This window comes from Sinohyriopsis cumingii, chromosome 7 (genome assembly GCF_028554795.1).
Source record: "Sinohyriopsis cumingii isolate HCF-2022 chromosome 7, ASM2855479v2, whole genome shotgun sequence".
Taxonomy (NCBI): Eukaryota; Metazoa; Mollusca; class Bivalvia; order Unionida; family Unionidae; genus Sinohyriopsis; species Sinohyriopsis cumingii.
The window spans coordinates 134,944,747-134,965,876 of record NC_142967.1 but is presented as its reverse complement, the minus strand read 5'-3'; the positions used below and the strand labels follow the sequence as shown (position 1 = coordinate 134,965,876).

At 33.7% G+C, this 21,130-nt stretch overlaps 1 protein-coding gene across 1 annotated transcript in view; it reads right to left on the bottom strand.

Moving 5' to 3' along the window:
* Positions 1 to 2,796: 2,796 nt before the first annotated feature.
* Positions 2,797 to 21,130, bottom strand: part of LOC149796182 (uncharacterized) — a 35,811-nt gene continuing 17,477 nt past the window's right edge. Inside the window, exon 4 of the mRNA XM_089966129.1 lies at positions 2,797 to 19,923. Coding sequence (XP_089822255.1) covers positions 19,264 to 19,923 — 660 coding nt within the window. The 3' untranslated portion in view covers positions 2,797 to 19,263. The remainder of the gene's footprint in view (positions 19,924 to 21,130) is intronic.

The window sequence follows — 21,130 nt, the reverse complement described above, 5'->3', positions numbered from 1 at the left end:
TGAAACTAAAATTGCGTACCTTATTGCTGTTCTCTTTCAGAACTTGTGCGTCCTAGCACTAAAACCTGTCTTTCTTTTTACAAGATGGCCACCTGGTCCCTTTCTTGTTTAATGAGGAAAGCACTATTCTCTTTAGGCCTCCCCTGTGGTCAAGACTCCCTCCCTCTTTCAGGATATTTCAGACTAAAGAATTTTGACTAAGGTCGTTGCTTTAAAGTCTGTTTGATAACCAGCCAAGTCATACCAAAGACTTACAAAAAAAGTACTAACAACTGCCTCACCTGGCGCTCAGCATTATGAGGTTAGTGCTAGGTCTGGTCGGCCAGGTGTCAGGATAATGTGACTGGGTGGGACATCATGCTACATGTCTGCGGCATGATGCCCCTGTGCTAGACATCACTATAAACTGCCACACTGCAGACATCGTAGCAATATGACTGAAAAATTGTTAAACCTACGTTAAAAATCCAAATCACACGCACATACACAACTTTAAAATCTGATTGTTTCTGAAGTGTACGCCTTAATTTATTCTGCCCAATTGTAGGCAGCAGTCTCTAATTTTTCCCAAAGAAATAATTCTTTTCCTCAGATTTAGACAACTCGGAATCTGTGAGCGATGGTGCGTAACAATTTCCCTTTGAAAAAATGATAAGTTGACATAGGTTCCTACCAAGTGGTTAGGTAGCTCAAATGTTTACTTTCTAAGGACCGTGTCAAGATACCCCAATTCTCTCATTGTTATCTCTGTGCAATTGTTAGAATCAGGAATGGAAAACAAGGGATATTATTTCATAATGTATACAACAAAACTTCAAAGAAAGAGTACAGAATGAATGGGGGCTGCATAAATAATAATTGTCTCAAATTCTAAACAAATATTACATATGTTCAATAAATGTTCATATGGAATATCCAGCTCCAGGAATCTGTGTGTGTGTGTGTGTGTGCGTGAGAATTGGATTTTTAGCATAGCTTTAACAATTTTTCAGTCATATGGCTACAATGTCTGCAGTGTGGCAGTTTATAGTGATGCCTAGCACTGGGGCATCATGCCACAGACACGTAGCATGATGTCCCACCCAGTCACATTATCCTGACACCAGGCCAACCAGTTATAACACTAACCTCCTAATACTGAGCGCCAAGCAGGGCAGCTGTTACTACCATTTTTGTAAGTCTTTGGTATGACTTGGCTGGGTATCAAACCCACGAACTCCTGCATTCAAGGTGGAGGCTCTAACCAGTAGGCTACCAGAGCGTTCCTCCAGGAATCTGAAAAAGTATCTGCAATTCCTAGTGCAGCTTTCCAACATAATATGTAGGTACAAAACTGGCACAATACACTCAACACAATATTATGCAGATGGGACACAACTCCAATAACTCTTCAATACTCAAACTGGAATTATACTAATACAATCCTGAAAAAATGGGTGACTGAAAAGAATATATCTATGAATATTTACAATTGACCTGAACTCTTACTCTTTTGACCATTAATGAAGTATCTTAATCAGATATTTATAGAATTCAAGCATGTAAAATTAAATGCAACAAATTATTTCAAGCTAAATGCCAAATGAAATATAATGTTATCAAACCAAAGACATGTAGCATGATGTCCCACCCAGACACATTATCCCGACAACAGGCCATCCAGTCCTAATACTAACTTCTTAATGCTGAGAGCCAAGCAAGGTAGCTGCTAGTGCCATTTTTATAAGTCTTTGATATGACTCAGCTGGGGTTCAAACCTACCCCATCCAAAGTGGACACTCTAACCACTTAGGCCACTGAAGCCATCATGTCAGCCTGTGAAAAAGCATCTCACATATAAGAACTTCATGTTGACACATACACTGAATGCATGAACAATGCAGATGGAAAAGCAGTATTGATGTCGTGCATTATAACTGCTACAAAATTAATAAAGCTGTGTTTAATGACAAAATATGGCAATTTGATTTCATAATATAATGTTTCATGCCATTTTCCTTCTTCTCTATGAATGATTAGAGAGTGGTGACAGGAAAATCTGTCTCCTAAAAATTCATCTGCCCCCTCCCCTTCATAATTCACTCCCATTTCAGATTTTGACAAACTATATGGATGATATAGCCTTTTTATTCTTGTTACATGTACTTGTATTATAATAATTATTATTATCATTATTACTATTATCACCATTATCATAATTATTATTAACAATATTTTAGAAATTAGAGAATAAAAATTGCTGCAGACAACAGAAAAATAAACCATCGTAATTTATTCAAAAGACATTTATGATCCCATGTAATTCTGTTTAATATTCATTACCAAATCACTGAAAATTCCTGTGAAGTTGTGTTGTAATCATCAAAATCTGAGATAGGGCTAAATTATACCCCCCCCCCAATTTTTTATTAGTGCTGATGTTAGGATGTTTTGTGGAGGCCATACATGTTGTATAAAGATGTTTTGATCAATGCTGAATAACTCAGTTCATCACATGGTTTTCTAATTACTTAACAAGCCAGGGCCCCGAGTGGCCTATTGGTCTAAAGCACTCTCCGTTACGGATCACTGCCATCTCACCTCTGTCTGCGTGGGTTCGAGTCTAGGATTCGGCCAATGTGGGTATGTGAGAAAGCTTGCCAGTAGCTTCTCGTGGGTCTGTGGTTCCTCCCAGTGTTTTCCTGGGTTCTTCCTCCACCATTAATACTGTCTGCCATGCATAGCCTATCATGCACTGAAAAATGGCGTTAAACCCAACAACAATAACAACAACAACTTAACAAGTCACAACACAAATTTTTGTAGTATACAAGAGATATTTTATTTTCCTCTATATTAATATCATGGCATCTACATGCAAAGAAACAGAAACCAAGTGTATGACATAATGCATAATGCATACACAAAATCTATCTTTTTTAGAGGTTTAAAAAAAAAATGAATCTCGCTAATTTTGGCATAAATGATATTGTTTACAGCATGAAGACTATACAATATTCTATTGTCATTGAAATATAAATATGTTCATCATAAATCATTCAATCTTTATTAGAATACAGCAATAACTGAATTCAATAGGATTTAAAAACAAAAAACAAAACAGAAACAAAAAACCTGGAAAATAGAACTTATCCATACATCAGTATTTATAGGTTACTGCATTTGTATGGGAAAATATGAATGAGTTTTTCAGATTTAAATACTGCACGAAATTGGGAGTGCAGTATATCCATCCGACAAAACAAGTTCATATTTTCCCATACAAATGCAGTAACCTTTATATTATATGCTCATTTTCTTATTCTACCTAATGCTTAATTATATTAACAAAATACACTACAAGAAACAAAGTAATTGAATGTATGCCATATTCCAAACTAAATACACAAGTGCAGATTGATCATTACACAACAACATTATTATTGCGCACTGTATAGCTAACCTAAATCTGAAATATTGTATCAAAAAAGTTAATACAGAATGTGCCAATGCATCTGGAATGTGGCAGTTCACGAAACATCTGCTTTACTTCATTCAGAAACAAATTTAATCAACCAAAATGTAAAGCACCTGCCACATGAGTGTACATAATTTGCTTACAAATCAAAGGTGCTGGCGTCTGTGTCCATTGTTTGCTTGCAATAGAAAGTAGTTTCTTTATGCACGTGAATGCATTATGAAGGTGTGCAATATCGTAAAATATTGAATGATTCTGACAATATAAAGTTAATGGAGAATAAAATGAGCATATATATATATATATATATATATATATATATATATATATATATATATGGTTCGAATTTAACACAAATTTCTTTGTAGCCAGAAGGACTAGTATACTGAGAAATTAGTCCTGCCAAATTTTTACTAGTCCTGTTCACAAAACAATGTCACACAGCTTTCATGTACATTTACCGATTCAGTTTTAAAGTTCGAACAACCCGCAACAAAACTGGATATTTTCTGTGTGTTTGTTTTTGCGAACTGTGTACACCAGTTACACCACATAACGTTCCTTTCCTTGTCCTAATTCAGCCATTCCCCGTCTTTTGTCCATTTCTTCTGAAATTTTCCATTACACTTTTCCCTATCATAAGAATTATTCCTCATCATTCTCATTCAACTTTTGCTTTTTTTCCGGTGGCTGAACACCTTCTATCAAATGCCACATTTTGCCTGTCTTATAAGGAGGGAATTGTGCCTTGTTTTGAAATACGAGAAGTTATAGTATAGCTGAAGCAAATTATTTAAAGCAAGAAAAGGAATGGCACAGTGTCCTTTATATAAGAAAGTCAGAGCAAGAAACACGTTTCAAAACATGTCTTTGCCCCCTCCCACAATTAAATGGCCTCTCCCTAACAAAGACCTAACTTCAGCGGATGTTCTGCCTGATCAAAGCAGTGGCTATTGTAAACACTGTTATAAAATATTAGCACCAGAAGATAGTGTTAGTTTCTGCTTGGAAAAGGTGTGTTCCCATCAAAAGAAACCATATGACACTCGGCGCGTTGTATTTAATAGCTCCAATTACGGTATCATAAGTCGTAAGTTTGGTAATTGTTCCTAATTAATCGAACCTCAATGTATTGTTGAAATTAATAATAAGGCAGAAAATTTTCAAATCTTAGATGCCCATGCTCAGAGATTTTAATTCCCAACAAATGTACGGCATTTTGCTTGGATATCTCCACGTGTATTCAATTATTTGTTCATTCTTGTAAAGGAAAAATATAAAAACTATTCTTATCATCATAGAAAAGGTAGTTATATGGAAAGGATGTGTCAATAATGTAATCATAATAAATTGATCTGATTCTTATAATTATTTAGATGGAAATGTAAAATATGTAGTTTCCTGTTTGTGACTGTTGGAGCGTTTGGGTAGCGAGCAACCAAAAAAAAAGAACAAAAAAACGTGCAAACTAATTTCTTTGAATAGTTTTTGCCGTGTTCTTTTGTATGGTTTACTGCTTTGTAGTTTGTTACTGTGGTCGAGTGAATAAAGTGTGATACCACATTCTTTTTTCATTTAATTCATTATCATATTAATTAGGATCAATTACCAAACTTCTGTTGTTAATGACAGGATCATAATTTGCGCTGTCAAGTGAAATGCACAAAATCGGATGGATTCTTGTTATAGAAACGCACCTTTCCAAGGCAGAAATTGACTTCATCTTCTCATGCTAATATTTTATGACTGTGTTTACAATGGCCACTGCTTTGATTCTACAGAACATCTGCTAAGTCGTCTTTATTAGGGAATGGCGTAAACAAACGCTGACTATTGATAACCGAAACTTACATTATGAAAGTTACTAGCCCGACAGGAAATCTGCAGCCTTGGGCTAGCGGACTACTGCTAATTTCGAGCCCTGATATGTATGTATGTATGTATGTATATATATATATATATATATATATATATATATATATATATATATACACACACACACACACATATATATATATACTGATCAACAGTATACCTATCAGCTGTCAGAAGCAATCTGGATGATGGGGTAAAATTTATGTGATCATTTGATACAACAAATTTTGAATGTTTTTACCTTTATGCTTTTAGATGCAAAGTTCCATTTTAAGTAACTGAAAATTTCACCATAATTTTTTTGTATTTTGATCCTCAGTGTGTGTGTGCATCCAAACATTCTTGTTGCACCTTGTGGGCAAGAGTAACTATATTGTTTTCCTGCCAAGTGTGAAGCAGGTGCATTAGTGATGGATATACAAAATTACAGGCAAAAAGACAGGGATATAAATATCTTCTCATTCCAATGCATGTATAATAATATTTACCCATGAAAGAAAGCCATGTGGGATACAAGTAACCCACATGAACACACTCTTTAACACCGTAGATGACATCATTATACTAATTATGTTATGAAAATGTTTTCATCGTGGTTTTCCTGATAGACTGCTGAGCGAAAGTGAACTTGATTAAAGCAAATTCTTTATTGTCAAGTAAATTGTTTGTGCTCTTATTAATGATGTAAAATATAAAACTACTCTGCATTTCCAAAGCTATATCCAAAACAATGACATGCCATCTTTCTTTTCAATACTATTTCCTAGTGAGAAACTGACAAGAAATACATGTATATTTATTATATACATTGGAGTATATTAGAAGAATCCACCCTCAGGATCAGAATTTGTGGGACTGGTGTTCAATAAAGAAGTTTCACCCTCTGGATCAGAATTTGCGGAATTGGTGCATAATAGAGAGATTCCGCCCTTGGGATCAGAATTTGTGGGACTGGTGTACAATAAAGAAGTTTCACTGTCAGGATTAGAATTTGTTGGATTGTTGTACAATAATGTTTCATCGTCAGCATCAGAATTTGTTGGCAGGAACTTGGCAAAGCCTCATTTCTGCAAACATGTCTGATTCTCAGGTGGAATTTCTCTATCCCACAAAAGTACCTATAATGGAGTCAGGCCATATTGCCAATGAACAAAAATTTGGTGCCTGCTGTAAGTTTTAAAACAATGGCAATTATGTAAGTTATATAAAGTAGTATTATAAAAACATGTACCTTTTAATAAGTTCTAGCTAAAGGCAGATCAGAAAAAGTGCAACAGAATGTGATTTAAGTCCTTTTTCTTATACAGGATATTAAGTCTATACTCAAACTGTAACATGGTCATTATGAGGCTTGTATTGTTAAGAACATGCAGTTTTAGAACTCAAAATTAAATACGTGTGATGCAACCCATTGTAGACCTCTTGTGCTTACAGTCGTTTACCACTAGTAGTGACTGCCAGTGATGGAAATGTCTTCATAATATTCCTCTATTAACACAATTTTTTAATAATGCATATTCTACTCACTTGCATAAGCAATATTAACAACCCCTTTACCCAAGAGATTAAACAAGATACAATTTCACTTTTACATGAATTCATAGAGCACAAAGTAATAGCTAGTACTATATGTAGCATTTATACATGGAATCCAGTATAATGCTGTAATAATAATAATAATACTTTTAAAAAATCATAATATAGAAACTGTGTATATGACATGCCAGAAAGTTATATTTCATGTTTTTGACAAAAATCTGAAAATGGTACAAAATAGATACATGCCAAATATAGCTCACATGGCCTTGATGATCTTACTAAGCAGACCTGTGCATTATTGTAGGAACACAACCCTGTGTAAAATACCTCCCAACCTTTAAAAGATAAAGGCATATATACTATGCATACATTTTTTATAATCAAACTCAACCAAGATCTTGATGATAAACATTTGTTTACTAATGTTTACTGAAACTGGATGAGAAATAGTAGTCTCTCTCTCAAGGTAACAAACTCAGCCAATCTATTGCAACAATGTCATTTAATAAAAAACCTGTCTAAAACCATGGTGATATAAGCATATGAACCAAGCTGAAGAAACATCCAACTGAAATGTGGTCTCAAAAGTGCTAAAAACTAATCCAATCAGATATAAGAGTACCTCACAAATATGCATAAATCTTACTCATAAAAAGACTTTATTAAAATCTTGATACAATTTTTTGTTTGTTATATTTATGTCACTTTCAACAGCCAGACCTGGGAACTGAACCTGATATTCCTACATAGGAATCCAGCATTAGCAAACCTCTAAGCCACCACACCTCTGGTATCTGAGACTAAACCAAATACTTTGGAACATCTATTAAGTGCAGTCTTTACTAAAAGAGAAGTTCTGCATACTAAATTTGGGACATATTTACAGTGCTCAAGTTTGCTTCATTACTTAATAGTTTACAAATTGTTTGCAGTACTTTTATCCTACAGATATAAGACCACAGTCAATAATACTTTCATGTAGTGTTTGAATAAGAATTCCATGATTGTGTCCATCAACATTTTACAATGTTCTTGAATATTTCAATGTACAGTTCAGGGGAATTAAGTGAATTTGTATATTCTCTATCTTGATATGAATATACCCTGAAAAATTAATTTAATCCACAGCACATAATAAAGAAAATGGCTGCTGTTAAACACTGATTATTTTATTTTGACTGGAATATTGAACAAAAACGAGAAAACCTTCCTTGAATGAAGCAGCATAGTAACTCGAGTTATCATTACAACAGTCATAATGGATTATCTATGTATGAATGCATCTTAGAAATCAAAGGAAATAATCTGTGAGAGGTTTTCAAGTAGGAGCTTTTTGCTTGGTAAAGGTAATTAATACCTTTGAGTTTGTTGAGACTTTGTATTTATTTTTTAAATTTTATATTTAGTAGTTTACAAGAAAAAGAGAAGTTATGGACAAAAATGTGAGGTTAAGAATCATGTTTAAAGCTTGGAATAGTCCAATAAATTGTGAATTATCACATGTCTGACTTGGTCTTATGGCCTGGTGAACTAAAAACATGAAACAAATGTAAATTATGTGTTAAATTTCATGAGCAAATTAGAGATTTGCTTGAAAATTTAACATTCTTATGAGGTGCTGCCTTAGACAAGGCTATGCTATGTGCAAACCTGGCACACTGATTGGCAAGCAAAAAGCTTGTGTAAGCTGGAGTTGTGATGATCAATCCTTTTAAATGATAAAGAAATGATTTATCAAAATTCAACTAATTATTACTCCCTTCTTTTAGATAACCATAAGCTGAATAATTATAATTCAATATAAAGCAGGTAAACAATAACAAATGCCTACAATTATGATTTTATTACATGTACATCTTTCAAAATTATTTGTCTTCAGTTTGCATGTTTTATAAATTAATAGTTGCCGATTCATTTTGGTACATTCAACATGTACATGTAAAAAATTTTGTTTCTAATTTTGTTATGCAAACCTATATTAACAGGTATACATAAAACACATGCTAACTAATACATTAACATTGATAATTTTGTGATGGATAATTGATAAGAAAAATATCACAGAGAAAATCCCTGATTTGTAAGGTAAAAGAACAAAACTTTGTGCCTAAAAGTCACTGGAATCTATTGGGTGATAAAGCTTCATTAGACTGGTTCTAACCTAATTTCAACCCTAATGGTTTCATTCAAGGCATGCATCCTTAGAACATTACTGATAAGTACTGATTCTCTGTTAATATTTATTTGCCATAGTAACATATAATACAGTAAATATTGACAGCTTTATATTAGAGAAGCCATTACTAATACATCTGAAGGTCTAGGTCAACTTTGTGAAAAGTCTCCCAAAAAGTAATCGCAAGATGGTATTAATTGCAAAATTATACTACCCATTCCATGGTTTTAGATCAGGAAATTATTTAGCAACCTTACTAACTCATTTACATATGGTACTGGGGGCCCCAAATGGCAAAGTGGTTTAAAGTGTTTGCCTTTACCGATCACTGCCATCTCACCTCTGTCCATGTGGCTTCAAATCCTGGGAGCTTGGCCAATGTGGGTATGTGAGCAAGTTTGCTAATAGCTTCTTCTGAGTTGGTGGTTCTTATAGTGGTTTTCTCAGGTTCTTCCTCCACCAGATATACTGACTGCCATGTATAGCTAGCTCACCATGTGATGGAAAAAAGATATCAAACCCAAAACAAAAAAACAAAAACAAAAACATATAGTACTGAATGATAAAACAAAATCCGTCTCCAATAGTGTTCCAAGAAACTGGTGTCTCATCTGCATCCATGCCAATGAGGTATTACCTCCTCCCCACCACTGCATCTGACTTGCAACAACTTTAAGATAAACTTTTAACATTGATGATGACATCGTCAATGCTGTTATTAAAAGCGCTACCTATGTCCCACCATATTTACAAAGGTAAAACAAGACAGAACTGCTATTGTCCGCATATGGAAAATGAGAAGGAAAAACACAATCAAAGAATTAACAAACTGATATTAAAAAAGCAAAGAAAAAATAAAATAAGAAAAGAACAACATTGCAAAGGAGTGTTTAAAATAAATTCTTTTAAGTCTGAAGTGAAGGAAACAATATTAATAGTTATCTGTCATAATTTGTTGTCATCTCTCTCTGAAGTATGTTTCATTTTGTTTGTGAAATAAATTTACATTAAATATTGTGGTATCGGTTTAACATTTCCACCATGTGACACTAACTCTTGAGTTACCTCCCTGAATCAGAACAAATAAAATTTTATCAAAATGTGTTTAGTCTGGGTTTGTTTCCAGTCTGAACTTAATTATTTTAATTACTTTCATGTAATTATGTAATGAACATCATATCTGATCAATCATGAAACCTGAAGGTTGTTTTGCATTTCATCAATAATTAATCAAGAGTTCAAATTTCAGCACTTGGACAGGAAACATACACATAATTATAAGTACATATATTGCTATCTGAAATCATATAGGTAATTCACTGTTAACAATGCCCTCAGTAGAAAGGCTATCTTTGTAATGTCATATCTATAAATATACAGAATTCCAGCAGCTAAGTGAAAGATAGGCATTAAAAGCATTATAAAATGTAGCATGTATAACTAAAAAACACCTAAGTAGCTTAATTTACAATCAGGGAATTTCTTAATTCCCTTAATTAACAAAATCTAAGCATAATACCTTATATTTTGTGCTATGTACAAATTAGTCAACTTTACATGTATGTACAAAAAGGAAAACCTTTAAACCATTCTGGATACATGCTACAAGATAAAACCAAGTGACCAAGTATAATTTTTCCCATATAGCTGGAATAATACCATCTTAAATACTACCTAATGGGATTCATTTATATGAATCATGCAAACTTAGTGTTTGGGATTGTGGTTACCATCTAGTATAGATAATTAAACATTCTGAGTTTTGTGAATGCAAATTGGAAAATATCAACTAAAAAAATGTGTTTTCAAGCAAGATCTTTTTCCATCAAATTTATCAAATCTAAGCATTCATAACAGTTATATTCCATACTGTGTCAATGATACAAAGTGAAATTGTTAATACAGATAAAAAAGTCACCACGGCAAAGTATAGTGCTTGTGTTGATACTGTGCTTCTAAATGAAGATAAGTTTAAATGCATTCATTTTGTAAACCAATTCAAATAGGTATATTGATAATACAGAAATAAAATGTGGCAGTTATAAAAAATATTAAATTACATGTAAAAAGCCTCATTCTTCAATCTTGACTAAATAACTGCATATTTTAAATGTGTTACTTTTTCTCCAATAATGCCATCATATACAAACAACAACATCCATTTTATTTTGACACATTTGAGGTGAATAGTTTCAATATGTAGACCTACTTTATTATTATAACATTAAGCATAATATACAATATTTCGTCACACATTTTCATTATGAATAAATAACAGAAAAAACAAAAGTCATCTACAGATGATGCATTCCTCCCCCTCCTAGGTGTTCTACAGTAAAGACCCCTATTGAAAGTACCTGATGATCCAGAATTCTCAATTTTTATACTACTTATTGTACATTTCCATGGTAACACAAAAATACTGATGTTGGAAAAGTATCAAATAACAGCTTTGCACAACTTGTTTAACATATGTATCAAGTTTTTTTTACAGACAGACATACAGATGGAAATAGCAGTAGCAAATAAAAAATGAAATCAATAACTTTTTGTTTATTCATTAAATTATAGTTATCTGAACAATCTGTAAATTCTACTAGAAATATCATTCAGGCCTTGAACTGGATCAGAAATATGTAAATTACTTATACTAGAAATGTCATTCAGGCCTGGAATTGGATCAAAAATCTGTAAATTACTCCAACCAGAAATATCATTCTGACCTTGAACTGGATCACATGTTACTACTTGGGAAAATACTTTAGAAAGAGAGGAGTTCACTGTGACTATTGATGACATACATTTATTGTGTGATTCAATAAAGCAATAAAATTTGCAAACAAAACTAGTTTCTAACTTTGACATTAAACTCCAAAATCTGCAGTGATATCCACTGCTACATGGCTATTCAATAAGAACCTGAATATGTCCAACACTGTATCAGAATGTACTTTTCAAATCTTGGCAGTTATTAGCAATTGTTATGTAATAACTTACAAACAAATGACATTAAATTCACTATGTACAGGACACATATATTTCACAGCTATGAAAGAGAACAGATTAAACTAATTGCCCCAAGATACTATGGTATGTGAACAATGACATTTTATTGCCCAAGGTCAGAAATATGCGCTCTTGAATGTTCATAAGCACAGTCAATCACCTCAACAATATGCATAGATGTTACTCATACCTGAACTAATCCAAGATCTTGATGATACATGATTATATCCTAAATCTGATCAAAATTTAATCAGCTCAGAACTATGACTCTTTGTATGTTTAAAAGCTCAACCATATATAAAATGACCTCAATAATATGCATGGGTGGCACACATGAATGAACTCATCTGAGACCTTGATGATATAATCTTACATGCCAAATCTGATCAGTCATAGTCTCCAGTGTTCACAAGCTCAGCCAATCAGATGAAAGATCACCTTATTACTATAAAAGGGTGGATGTCACTCAGAACTCATATGAGACACTAATGATATAAGCTTATATACCAAATCTCATCAAAGTCTGATCAGAAATATGGTCTTTAGAGTCATCACAACCTCAGCCAGTCAGATGCAAAATCACCTCATTATGTAGGGACAATGTGCATAATCAAATTCACCCAAGGTCTTGAAGATAAAAGCTTACCAAATCTGATCCAAGTCTTATCAGAAATTGCCCTCTACAGTGATATCAGGGTCAGCCAATTATAAGCGAAATCACCTCATTAATATGCATGGATGTAACTCAATATCACCTGAGTTCTTGATGATATAGTTATGTATATCAAACCTGATAAAAGAAATATGGCATATAGTGTGTTCACAAGCTCAGTAAATCAGATGCAAGGTCACCTCATTAACATGCAGTGATGTAGCTTATAATCACACTCCTCTTAGATACTGATAATGTGAGCTTACATACCAAATTTGACATAAATCTTATCAGAAATTTGGCCTCTAGAATATTTACATTGGCAATCAGATGCAAGATAACTGCCTTAATATGTGTGGATGTTGCTCATAACTGAACACATCCAAGATCTTGATATAAGCTTATATACCAAAAAGGCCACATCATATGGTCATGATAAAAAAAACCCCACTGTATATAATCGATTATAAGACGAGTCCAACTGCAAACTGCACCTGATCTGCGGTCACATAATGTGCCAGCAGATCTGGGTTTATGCAGTTTGTTTGGAGTAATCAGTAGAACAAACAACATAGACCATGTTCTGCCAGATGCATCATGCTATGGCAGATCAGGATCTTTGCATTTTGCAGTTTGCTTCAACTTATAAGTGAGTATATACAGTACCAAGTGTCATGAAGATATTTCAAAGGGTTCAGGAGATATTAAGTAAACAAAAGTGAAAAATGGACAAGCTGACTTCAGTTGTATAATCCACCACCACAAACTTCATTTGCAGTGGGTGTAACACAACAGCTCATCTGACCTGAGCACTTGTAACCTGTCTCCTTCTTTCTGTGAACAGTTCTAAATGCCAATAGTGTGTGGCATCACACTATGGAGTTTTCTTCATATTTGACTATTGCATGTAATTATGTTTAAAGGGAACAGGTTGTAAACTTATGGGAATAAGAAATAAATGCTCTCACTACTAAGAAAACAGCAGCTAAGTTATAAAAGAAGTTAAGACACAACCACCTGATGTAATTAGTGCAGAACATTATCTAGAAATTAATCTTTATTGTATCTCAGATTATGAGATGTCATTTCACATATCATCTCAAATATATAGAATTAAAATTTTGTAATACAGTTGTTAATATTTAAGAAATTGGCATATCCCTCCTGCACTCCTCTTCTTTGACCCACAGTGTCCAAATGTGTGCATTTGGGTACTATGCAAAGAATAAGCCAATAACCCATATTCTGCATATGACATATAACAAATCTACAAGAAAATAAAAATAACTGATTGTTATTGTTGACTTTAGACTACAATGAGTATTTTTTTCCAAACTTAGTGAAAGAGAGCACTAATTGCCAAACAGTCATAAGGCAATTAATTTTACTGGCTCACAGAATGTCTTACTGATTTTGATAAACTTAAACCAAATGACAGAAAATTAAAGAAAAGAAGATTAAATCTTCATTGAAAATAGTACTGCATTTATTTCCTAAGTACTGTACAGGTCGGAAAAAATGCAGACTCAAATGTCCAAATAAATTACCCACCAGAATGGTTACTCAACTATGAGGAATTAAAATCAGAGTATTTAGGCTTGTTACAGGGGAAGCCGATAATAATCACAGGTACTTTGATTGTGGTTATATTCATTTCAGCAATAAACATTAGAGTTTATTATAAGCTTTGAATTAGTGTTTGCAGTTATACTAAAGTATGGCTGTCCAGTTTCCTTGTCAACTAAATCAGCCACATCTTGAACAGCACACACAAATTTTTTTAGAAGATAAGGAAACTGCAGAAAACCATGTTCGATATGTGTTTGAATTTCTTCAATAAACTAGTAAGTGTATTTGCAATTAATATTACTATAATTATTATTATTTTTTTTTTAAATTACAGTCAAATGTGGTAAAATCATGCGGAGCAGATTTTAAAAAGTTTTTCCTATTTTTAGTACCAGCAGTCACATTTGATAGCAGATCATCATCATTTTTTTTATAAACTTGAAAGCCTTTAATTCCAGGATGCTTTATGTCAAATTTGGTCAAATTCTGTCAAGCAGCTTTTTGGAAGTCACTTGAAGAATATTTTCATTTTAGTAATGGTCTGAATATTTGATCGCAGACTGCATCATTTGTATATAAGTCTCTTATGTCATGATGCTCTCTGTAAAAATTTGCTAAATCCTGACAAGCTGCTTTTAAGGTAAAGCTGTTTTAGAGTTTTTCCAGTTTTAGTAATGGTGGACATATTTTGACAATAGATCATCATCATTTGTAAAATATCTGAAAGCCCTTTATGCCAGAATAATTCTGCCAAATATGGTCAAAAAGTTTGTTGAGCAGTTTTAGAGGACATGTCATTTTAAAGATTTTTCATGTTAAGTAAAGGCATTGATATTTCATGACTACTGGGCTTCATTTGTCGAAATCTGAATATTATTCATGCCAGCATGCTTTGTAGTAAATTTGGCTAAAAGTCTTTGGTAGTGTTTGGTAAGTTTAGTAAATGTTGATGACAACACATAACAGACACAGGGATCTACAATAAGCTCACTTGGTTTTGTAGCAAGGTAAGATAAAAATGAAAGATACAGTTCATAACACACTGAGGTATACATAAAAAAAACTAAAAGAAACTTTATAACAAAATTATGCACAATAACTTGTAACAATAATGAAAAAATTCCAATCAACCTATGCAAAGGATATAACAAGAACTTAGTATCAAAGAAGCAATTTTGTGTTAGTTTACCTACAAATAAAAAACTTCAAAATATTTTTTATATAAGAAATATCAACAACTGAATTGCATTTTGTATCAAACATAATTTCATCAACAAAAAAAGTATGTAGATCTGGTATTCATGTACAGGACATGCATTGTGGATTACAGATTGTCTACTCAATCCAGTGGATGTGGACACAAGGACATGGGGATAAGTGTCCATTATGAATAGTGGATACCTAATACATCTGGTGGATTTCCCTTGTGTCCAGTCCTTACATACTGTCAACCTGGTGGAACTTCATCACTGATTTTATTGCAGCTATATTGGGTTTCTATAACACCCCCTAATTGATTTTATTGTATTTGCTCCCAGAGTCAACACAGTGAACAAACAGATGGGAGAAACCAACAAACCCAAAGCCTGATCATGGTAGGAGTCAACTTCATACCATTACCTGTACAAACTATATAGTGGTAATATTTCTTCTGATATCAATCAGTGGCCTGGCTAGGCATATGCACAGACAAATGTGACTAATGCATACAAAATACCAACTTTCAAATTTCTTGAATATGCACCCCACCCCTTCCTAATTGCAGAGGATACATCAGACATACTGCCTAGCTACAATATACATTCCTACTGATCGATTGCGTATAACTGTTATCATATACACATGCAGAAATTACTTTCTGCTCTGCATCAGGCTGTGCCTTCAATGTGTTTTCTCCATTTATTGTCTGGCCATTTTTTTACAAATTTAAAAGGTGATAATGGTACTGATTCGCATGTGAAATTTGTTCTTATTTTCTTCTCAAAAGCTGAACTGTATTTTTTCAAACTACTGGTATATCCCATCCCATTCCTTTCTCTCTCTCTCCCACCCATAGTGTAATAAGCACATCGACTAGAAATCTTGAGTGACTGACACTGTACATTAAGACAGTTTCTAGCAGCTGCTGGTCAATGTCATGCTTCAATGAACAATAAAACCAAAAACATTAACTGCCAAATACAAATTATTCTTGCTGTCACAAACCAAACACTATCAAACTAATAAGATATTTGTGAAAATGAAATTGGTCTGAGAAACACAATGAGGTTACATTTAATTATTTTCATGTAAAATAGATTTAAATCAGAATGTAAAGCCATGTAGATAAAAATGTTATTTCAACATCGATCTTTCAATGCAGCACACAGAATGGACGTCAATTACAAGCAGTACAACTTAAAAAGCGAATTCTGCATGGTCTACTGTAGCTCAAGTGATAGGTAAGTTCCAAGCAATGCAATTTTTCTAATTGGGGCAAAACAAATTAATTTAGCCATGCACTATCAGCCACAATGTAGATATCAATGTCAACCACTATATCCAGTCCACAATGGAACGGTGTGGCTGGACTAATGTCCACCAAGGAAATGTGGCTTTCCATAATCCATGATGCGTATGCTCCAGGTTAACAGCATACTTTTCTCAATACTGCAAGAAAACTAGAAGTGTACGGAGTTGGAGCAATACTGCTGATAACTATGCCCTCCTCCAATGCCCAAAAACTATGCAGGAATTATGACAGTACTATTGGTTAAAAAATCCCCAAACATTTAAAGGGCTAGAAATGAAGGAAGTACATGTATATAGATATTGCTACTAGTTTCACCTATAAAGTAAACTAAGTTAATTATTTGGATACAATTTTTAATACAAGTTTCATACACCTCTCCCTCAATAACTCACGCACAATGGGGTCCACAAACATAGACCGCACTATAAGCGAGGTGCAAGTTACTGACGGTCCTCCAAAAATTGAAAAAAAATGCTTTGACAGCGAGAAGACTGGGGCTGGGGTGCGTGAAAGCAGCATTAGGGAACTGGGCTGTTTATTTACTGAATCCTCATTTTACAATCACGTCGATAATAATTTTTAATAATGCGCTTTTTCTTATGAAGTTGTTCGTAATTCTGTTTAAATAACATTTATTTTCCAAATGTCCAACATACAAAAGATCTTTCCAACTGGTTTCAACAACCATCATGTGTACGTTTAAAAAATGTGTGTGTTACGTCACTGCTTTTGGTTTCTTGATGAGTCTGGTTCCCGTAGTGGTGTTAATGTTATCCTGCCAAATCGGGAGTCCACAGAGCAGGAAACTAGACTAACTATTGATACACCACCAAACAAGATTCCTTTTTTTTCAAAAACATGCAACATTTATTTCGTGAGACAATTGTCTACATTGAAATTGTATTGCTCAATTAGCACAATACTGACATAGTGAATTAATTAATTGGAATTAATAATTAAACTACTTATCATCCTTGAGGATATCTCTAAGTGCCAGTTCAAGAATTCTCTGAAATTCGCTTGCCCACAATGGTCCGTATCTGTGAAATCAATTAGGTTCTCAGAGAAAAGCTCATGGACATAGCTGTTACAGTAGATTGAAACATTTTACGTTTATTTACAAGAGGACATATTGCATTTATGATGATTTCCTTTAAAAGGAACTAAAAGATAGAACCAGAACACAAATTTCAACTGATAAAAAATGTATTTAATTTGTATTTATTTGTTAAAGTACTGCCTCCACTTGGCATGACATTTTCATTGATCAAAATTTCCTTATATATTGTTAATTGTGATGTACTAGGAATGGCGTTTGGAAAGAAAATGTAAAAAAACTGTATGACCTATTTTTAATTTGATATTTCAGTGTTGACTAAAATTTCCAGGTCCTATCTACCATTTTTGACAATAAAACAAATGATACATCAAAGTTTCCTTTACCAATTTTGATCGTGATTTTCTTAAAGTTCAACAAATAGAGATCAATTTTTGTGGTATTTTCTGGTTTAGAAAATGGGACCCACACCTGACCCCACATTATAAGCGGGTTTCGTGAGTTATCAGGGCGCGAGTTATCAAGGCACTGGTGTATGCATTTTAATGAACTTTTATGCTTTCTCCAAGAAAATTCATATATAAAAACTAACACTTTCAGAAACTTTGGAATAAACATATGCGTTATTTTCACATTGTCTGTTTGTCACAGGAATAAGTTCTGTGTACTGGATGCAAACAACATGCAAATACAAGAGCAACAGAGCAAGTGGCTTTTGTAAAAGAAGTCATCATAAGTTGGGGTTTTTTAAATTTCAGATAACAAAATCAATTTCATTTGCAGTCAAACCTGAAAGATGTTGATTCCAGGATACTGTATTTTCAGTTGAAAAAGGTTAATGGTTAGTTATTCACTTAGCTTTTATAATGGCCAGGTCAGCTAAAAGTCTAGCATAATCAGTAACTTAAAAATAACAGGTTACTGTAGCCCATTTATTGTGCTTGTAAATTTCTTACTACTTGACTGCGCAAGCAATAATGTTAAATAAGCAGCTATATGACAAAAATTAATGCAATCGCTGATGGACAAAATGCAGGTCATTCTAACCAACATATATTTGGTATTATGAATATATATGCAACCATTTCAGAGCAACTGCATGAAATTAGCCACTGTGACCTACTTTACATAGATGAAAGTAATATCTCCCAAGATTAATCTACCAATCAAGTATCCCAAGTGTACATGGGGCTGTTGCAGATAGCTGCATCTTAAATAAAAAAAATAATGTATATACCCAAGCAAAACAAAATGTGAATCCAAAGGAAAAATTACAACTATGTCTCAACATTTAAGACAAAAATACAGAATGTTTCTGATGACTTTGTCTAAAGGAAATAATCAAAAAATATGTCAAGTTTCAATGGCTCAACATAAAGTATTCAAATCTTCAAAAACAATTCCCTTTGTGGGTTTGATACTATTCTGCACATTCTACCATTGGCCTAGTTGGGCCCCAGGCTATTGTAGGTGGGGGCCGAGCAGGGGGTGATGGTATATGCTGCATTTGCAGTGGAGGTTGTGAGTGAGTGACAACTGTGAGTGGAGCCTGTGTCTCACAGAGTACAGAAGGCAGAGCTTGTGTTTCTGATATGTACTGTGGCTGGTACTCATTTGTCCTGGGAGGAGGTGGGTGAGGCTCATAATCTGTAGTCTGTGTAGCAGCCGGAATCAGAGGCTTCTGCATAAACTCAGAAGCATCTTTGCTTTTCTTTTCTGGGCAATGCCATATCAGACATGAAGCAACTGATTCTCGACCTTCAGATCTGGCTGACATAGCTCTATCCTTCCTGTGAAGCAAACTCAACTTTAAGACTTCATTGTTCATTGCATTAATGAGTTCTCTATTTGGAGCACCGGTACAATGTGCGTAACGATAGGATGTAGTTGGTGGGCCTTCAAAGGAAGTTTTAGGCCTTTTTGTAAATATCTGAGATTGTTTTTGATTCCCATTAAAGTCAACTCTGTATGTAGATAGAACAGGTCGTGAACGCTCAACAAATTCTCGCTCTGGCATCCAGGTCATGAAGTCTTGTTTGAACTGATAGGTGCTGTTAGGAACCCTTCTTCTTCCAAGACCCTGAAAATATAGTTCATATTAATTGATGTGCATTCCAAAATACAACATATCATAAAAAGCAAATTTAGGAGCAATACAGATGACTGACAAGAATGATACTTTTAAACCTCTCAAAGTAGTATCAAAACCCTTCCATGAAGCAAATCCAATATAAATTAATATGTGAACAAGTGTATGAGATATGAATAAACTGACAAGTCTGGAACATAAAGAATGGGTAAAACCTGTCAAAATTCAAACCATGTAAACATTTTAACACAGGAAATTATTGGGATAGATACTTGTATTGTTCATATATTACTGGTAATCTGAAACTCCAGTTTCTATTCAAAGTTACAACTTTTAAAATTCAAACAGTTTTTTTTATGATTGATGAAAAGCAGCAATTTGCATGTGATCACCTTAACAAATTATCTGCACTGAATATAAATAATACATGTCATGATTTTATTTTAAAATTATGAATTCAAAAACCAACTCTGCCAATCTAATCATGTACTATCATCATCAGCATCTGCATGAATACACCATGTCCTGGCATGATTTTCATGCAGCAATCGAAACAAAACCCCGAACACACACACACAAACACAAAGAAAAACCACCAAAGCCTTTTCCCCATAAATAAAACATTATGGCATTTGACAGGATTATGAAATATATGGCAAAGTTTTCATGAAAACTGTCAGAGAGATGTTCGACTTAGAACACTTTGAAGCTGTGACTCTTACAGAGTAAATGCTTATAATGGATTTCAAGGTGTACCAATTGTCATTTCTTTCACAGTGTAACAATTGTCATTGATTTCATGATGTACCATTTGTTGGTGATTTCATGGTGTACAACTTGTGGATTTCAGAGTGTACCAAGCTGTTGTTGATTTCATAGTGTACCAATCTGTTGTGGATTTCATAGTGTACCAATTTGTTGTGGATTGCATAGTGTACTAATTTGTTGTGGATTACACAGTGTACCAAGTTAATGTGGATTATACAGTGTACTAATTTGTTGTGGATTTCACTGTGAACCAATTTGTTGTTGATTTCATAGTGTACCAATTTGTTGTGCATTTCAAAATGTACTAATTTCTTGTGGGTTTCATAGTGTACTAATTCATGACTGCTACAAACCACAAATTTAAAGACCCAAATGAATGACAGATCCTTTTACTGAAATAATAGGATTCCTACCCTGATCCATAAATGTA